We start from the raw sequence: 6,566 nt of genomic DNA, 5'->3' as shown, positions 1-6,566 counted from the left end.
ACTTCTTTAAAACATTAATGAGCCTGGCTGTAGCATTACACATGGTGAGAGAACATTTTCCTCTGGACACTAGGAGAATAACTCAGTCTAACTCTCTTGATTCCTTGTTAGCAGGAACGTATAGATGTATCTTCTTGAGAGCTCAGTTTGAGCCTGTAATCCTCTGATCTCATACTTTCCCTTTATTCTCTGAATCATGTAGAAAAGTCCTAGAGACGACGGCTTCATAAAACATTGTTAAACAGAGAAAGTCTCAGAATGAAGGTTAGAAGAAAAAGAGGGGAAGTCCCATTTGTAAATTTAAAGGCCAAGTAGAAGATTGAATCCTTTACGAGAAAAAAAATAAGTTCTGTAGTATAGTGTTTAAACATTGACATTGTAATTACCACTCCCTGAAGATTCTGATTCCAGAGAGAGAACCTGCTGGATCCTCCCTGTGTTTTCAATATAGTCCACAGGGATAATACACCCAGAATAAAACCTTCAGTTTCCTATCACCTGTTGATTATGGTGACACCTCTAGGCACTATTTCCTTGCCTAAATCTGGAGCACTCCCCAGGTGAAGTCACAGCCACAATCTGTGATGTTTATAACTCACAACATCTCTTAATTCATCCCAGAGGCTGAGGTTTATGTTCTGATTGCCTCAGTAGAAAAGGGAATAGAAGAAGAAGCATCTCTGCTCACCCTTATTAGAATTACTTCTCCTTCAGGACCCAGGGGCTCAAAACCAGTAAAGACCATCACTGAAGTGTCTAGGCAGGAGAAGGGTGAGTGCGTAAGATATTAACTTTTGATATTTCCTTCTATTTCATCCTCCCTGCTTTGCCAACCAGGAGATTTGAGGATTCTATAAAATATCATGTCCCTATTCTCATCACTCACTCATATATAGGTATTTTGGTATAGTCTAGGAGAGAGTAGGGAAGAGAACATGGAAAGATAATGGGAGCCTTAGTACAGTTAGTCCCCTACTTCCTTAGGATTATATACTCAGAAAAAAGGGACTCTGTACCCAGTGGGCTTTAAGTCAGAAAGACTTGAGTTCAAATCCAGCTTTAGGCAGCAACAAGCTGTGTGACCTTGGGCAATGTCACTTAATCCTTATTTGCCTCAGTTTCCTCAACTATAAACAGGAGATAAGAATAACACCTAATAACCAGGGTTGTTGTGAGGACCAAATGATATATATTTGTAAAGGATTTAGGACAGTGTTTGACATAATAGGTGCCATGTCAGTGCTCACAATTTTTATTTTACTTGCTAATAACAACCTTATTGGTTATATTCTTAATAATTAATATAATTAATTCTTATTATAATAAAAATGTATAAATAATACTTTTATTCTAGCCATTTGCAGATCTCTTTGAGGTACTACTTCATCTTCTCTGAAATGGGGAAAAGTAGGTACAGTTTTTGCCTGAGGTGGCCAGTATAGAGGATATTGTGGGGGATGGGGCAAACTACTGTCAGTTTCCTGGCTTCTTTTTGCTTTGGAGTGTGAGGAACATCAATTGTTATTTTGCAGGGGAATTTCGAGTGTTACTCTGCAGGGGAACTCAGGAACAGTTTTCTACAATCATCCAACTAATGGAGAGAGTTACTCAGCCTAGTCAAAATCCCTGCATATCTTGGGGATGATAAGAACAGAACCTTCATGGCATGGTGATGATGCTTTCAAGACACTTCCAGAATTGCTCCTTTTTCATAACTGGCAACGTGGGTTTGTTGAACTTATTTTGATTTTAGCATGACTTTTTTCCTCTTCTCATAGATCGCTCAAGAGGAGAATGGCTTTGGAAAATGGCTCTTCAGTGACTGAGTTCATCCTTGCAGGCTTAACAGATCAACCAGAGCTTCAGCTTCCCCTATTTGTCCTGTTTATTGGGACCTATGTGATCACTATAGTGGGAAACGTGGGACTGATCATTTTAATCAGGATTAATTCTCAGCTTCACACTCCTATGTACTATTTCCTCTTCAACTTATCTTTCATAGATCTCTGCTACTCTTCTGTCTTTACTCCCAAAATGTTGATGAATTTTGTCCTAACAGAAAACATCATCTCTTATTCAGGGTGTATGGCTCAGCTCTTTTTCTTCTGTTTTTTTGTTATTTCTGAAAACTATGTGTTGACAATAATGGCTTATGATCGTTATGTTGCCATCTGTAATCCTTTGCTGTATAATGTTACTATGTCTAATCAGGTGTGTTCATTGCTATTGGGTGGGGCATATGCAATGGGGTTTGCTGGTGCCATGGCGCACACTGGATGCATGCTGAGACTGTCCTTCTGTGATGCCAACATCATAAACCACTATATGTGTGACATAATCCCTGTCCTTCAGCTGTCCTGCACAAGCACCTATATCAATGAGCTGGTGGTTTTCATTGTTGTGGGCATTAACATCATAGTGCCTAGTGTCACCATCTTCATCTCTTATACTCTCATCCTGTCCAGTATCCTGAAAATCAGCTCCACTGAAGGCAGGTCCAAAGCCTTTAGCACCTGCAGCTCCCACATAATTGTGATCACTATTTTTTTTGGGTCAGCTTCATTCATGTATTTCAAGCCATCTTCATTAGGGTCTGAAGACCAGGGCAAAGTTTCTTCAATCTTTTATACAAATATGGTGCCCATGGTAAACCCCATCATTTATAGTCTGAGGAATAAAGATGTTAAGACTGCCTTGAGGACAACCTTAAAAGGAAGAATATTTTCTAGAACAGGAGCAGGATTTTCATAATGTGAGTTGAATTCAAATGCTTGAGTTTCCCATTCTTTCCTTGATTAATAAATTAGTATCAGGAAAGAATCTTTACCCAGATTCTTTCATCCTTATTCTCTATTGCCCATCATTATGCAATCAGGACTTAATTCTTTACATTTAAAGGGCAGTGGAAAGTGCTGGCTTTAGAGTTGGCAGATCAGGGTATAAATCCTGAATGTTCCTTCTCTGTGACCTTGGGCAAGTCTCTTAACATGTGTGGGGTTCAAATTTTTCATTTGTAAACATGGCAGTGTTTGGTTTATATAGCTTCTAGGATCCTTTCTAGCTATAATTCTTTGATCCGTGACCCTCTGTGAAAATGGCAGTACTCCATAGAATCATTCAATTAATTTTATCTTCATTGTGTTAGACTTTTCATTCTCTGCCCAATATTACTGATCAGGAAGGTGGTACATGAAATTAGGTTACTGGGGAAATACTAATAAAATGTCTAAATGATGTAGACGTATTGCAACCATTTTAACCCCTTCCACTCTGCCTCAAGCAAGCATAACTAACCTCTACTTATCACTGTACTTTTGCTCTCTCGAAATTGTTGTCAAAATTGGGTAGGTGCCCAAAAGTATAATTTGTCTTTTATGTGAAGACCCAAAGTAATTTCCTTTCATATTTTTCCTGATGAAAAAGCCCTATCCATTTAGGTATAGCTGCTTCCCTTAACAGGTGATGCAGTTGTTTTCTGACTTCCACAATAGACAAACATTAGGCTGGTCTGGCTCAGAACAATATCCAACATTCCCAGCATGGTTGTCAATGGAAGTCTATTTACAATTTTCTATTCAGCTCTGGTTTTTTTATTGAGAAAACTTGAAAGTCTTCTATTTTATTGAAAAATCCATATTTTGCCTTGGAGCATTATACTTAGTTTTACTGGGTAGGTGATTCTTGGTTTTAATCCTACCTCCATTGACCTCCAAATATCATATTCCAAACCCTTCCATCCCTTAAGGTAGAGGCTGCTAGATCTTGGGATATCCTGATTGTGTTTCCACAATACTCAAATTGTTTCTTTCTGGCTTCTTGTAGTATTTTCTTTTGATCTGGAAACTCTGGAATTTGGCGAAAATATTCCTAGGCGTTTTCTTTTGGGGATCTTTTTCAAGAGGCGATCGATAGATTCTTTCAATCTCTACTTTGCCCTCTGGTTCTAGAATACCAGGGCAGTTTCCCTTGATAATTCCTTGAAAGATGATGACTAGGCTCTTTTTTTTTCGATCATGGTTTTCTGTAGTCCAGTATTTTAAAAATTATCTCTCTTGGATCTATTCTCCAGGTCAGTGGTTTTTCCAATGAGATATTTCACATTATCTTCCATTTTTTCAATCCTTTGGTTCTGGTTTATAATAGCTTGATTTCTCATAAAGTCACTAGTTTCCACATGCTCCAATATAATTTTTAAGATGGTATTTTCTTCAGTGGTCTTTTCGAACTCCTTTTCCATTTGGCTAATTCTGCCTTTCAAGGCATTCTTCTCCTCAGTGACTTTTTAGAGCTCTTTTGACATTTGGCTTAGTCTGTTCTTTGAGGTGTTATTTTCTTCAGTATTTTTTGGGTCTCCTTTAGCAAGTCACTGACTTGTTTTTCATGGTTTTCTTGCATCACTCTCATTTCTCTTTCCAGTTTTTACTCTATTTCTCTTACTTGCTTTTCCAAGTCCTTTTTGAGTTCTTCCATGGCCTGAGACCAATTCATATTTTTCTTGGAGGCTTTTGATGTAGGCCTTTTGACTTTTTTGACTTCTTCTTGCTGTATGCTTTGATCTTCTTTGTCACCAGAAAAGGAATCTAGAGTTTGAGTTTGAGTCTGAGTTCGAGTCTGAGTTTGTTTTCGCTGCCTGTTCATGTTCCTAGCCAACTACTTGACCCTTGAGCTTTTTGTTGGGGTATGACTGCTCGTAGAGTAGAGAGTACTTTGTCCCAAGCTTTAGGGTCCAAGTGCTGCTGTTTTCAGAGCTACTTCTACTCCATCATCAGCCCAGTCTCTTTCACAGCAGCATTCCTCCTCCCCCAAGAATTGCCAACCAGGACTGCAATGCAGATCCAAGCAGGGCACAGCAAGAAAACCTGCCTTTGTGCCCACAAACTGCTCCTTGAACTCCCGCTTTGATCTGCTGCTAGATTCCTCCTACTGTGTGAGCCAGGGACTCAAGAAGCAGCTAATGCTGGAGCTCTGGAAGCAGCCACAGGAGCTTCCTGCTGCTGTCGCCACCACCACCACACCACCTCTGCCACCTCCAGGTCTGGTGGCTGGACCGCTCTGATTGCGATCCTGCAGTTTCCCACTAACCTGCTCCTTGGCGTTTGTGGGTTGAGAAGTCTGGTGACTGCCACAGCTCTATGATTCATCACTCTAAGGCCTGTTTCTTCTGGCTGACTCCTGGTCTGGTTCGTCCTAGTGTGGCCCATGCTGGGCTGTGCTCCCCTCCCAGCACTGTGTGACAGACCTTTCTCAGTGACCATCCAGGCTCTCCTGGGCTGGAGACATCTTTCCCGATCCTATTTCATGGGTTCTGAAGCTCTGGATTTTGTTCAGAGTCATTTTTACAGGTGTTTGGAGGGATTTGGGGGAGAGCTTAAGGAAGTCCTGGCTTTCCAGCCGCTATATTGGCTTCGCCTCCCAATTGTGTCTGCAAATCTATTTACAACTAGGATATGATGAAAAATGGACAACTAAAGGATAGCAATTTTGAAGAAAACATTTTCAGTTTCTGAAAAAATTGCTACTAGGAAATGTTCTTGTAACAGCTAGAATATGAGAGAGATTTGAGCAAGTTGATTTGACTTATAAACCTTTCCTGATTGAAGTTTCCTCTCCATTGTCAAACTGACTGAACCTTCATAATGCAAAAGGCATTTTTGGGGTGCTATGTCCTGTGACATTTATAGGGCAATTAGGTGTCCCAGTGGATAGAGTGCTTGCCCTGGAGACAGAAGGACCTGAGTTCAAATCTAGTTTCAGACATTTATTAGCTGTGTGACCCTGGGCAAGTCACTTAACCTTATTTTCCTCAGATTCCTAATCTATACAATGAGCTAGAGAAGGAAATGGCAAACCTCTGTAGTATCTTTGCCAAGAAAACCCTAAAAAGTGTCACAAAGGGTTCATACATGACTGAAAGAACTCAACAACACTAACAAACCCTGTAGCTGGGGTCTTTGAATTGATCAAAAACTATGCTATACTGTTTTTTAGTTCCATATATTGTATAACTAATCTGTTCCATTGGTCAACCACTGTGTTCCTTAACCAATCCCAAATCTTATTTTTATTTATTGCTTTTCAGTATGGTTTGAGATCCAGTTTTTCACATCCTTTTCTTCATCCCCTTCATCCCCATTTCATCATCCCTTGAGATTACTTACCTTTTGCTATTCCCAATGAACTCTGCTATTGAAGTAACCCTTTGGTAGTTTGATCGATATGGCAATGAATAAATTAATAGGTATTATTATCTTACATGGCATAATTTACCCATGAACAATTGATTCTTCTCCAATTATTTGTATCCCTATTTATTTCTGTCAGGAATGCTTTGTAGTTGTATTGATATAATTCCTGTGTATAGAGGAAGAATGAGGTAAACTACCAGTTATTTTATAGATTCTATAATTTTAATGGAAATTTTATTTCTATCTTTTTCTCCAAGATTTTTGAAAATGTACAGAAATGTTGATTATTTATTTATATTTTTTATACCCTGGTACTTTGCTGAAATTATTGTTATAATTAATTTTAGATGACTTTGATTAATTTTCTTAATGAACATTATC

General features: G+C 39.0%; 1 protein-coding gene across 1 annotated transcript; it reads left to right on the top strand.

Annotated features, from left to right (window-relative positions):
- Positions 1-1,794: 1,794 nt before the first annotated feature.
- LOC118837920 (olfactory receptor 8B3-like) lies at positions 1,795-4,601 on the top strand (the record flags this gene model as incomplete). The annotated part of the gene is made up of 2 exons (XM_036745069.1): positions 1,795-2,708; positions 4,580-4,601. Coding segments are annotated over exons 1-2 (936 nt in total), but the record flags the coding sequence as incomplete, so codon positions are not given.
- Positions 4,602-6,566: the final 1,965 nt, after the last annotated feature.

The sequence above is a fragment of the Trichosurus vulpecula genome, chromosome 2 (assembly GCF_011100635.1).
Source record: "Trichosurus vulpecula isolate mTriVul1 chromosome 2, mTriVul1.pri, whole genome shotgun sequence".
NCBI lineage: Eukaryota > Metazoa > Chordata > Mammalia > Diprotodontia > Phalangeridae > Trichosurus > Trichosurus vulpecula.
The sequence above is the reverse complement of the archived record's forward strand: the minus strand, read 5'-3'. Positions and strand labels throughout refer to the sequence as shown.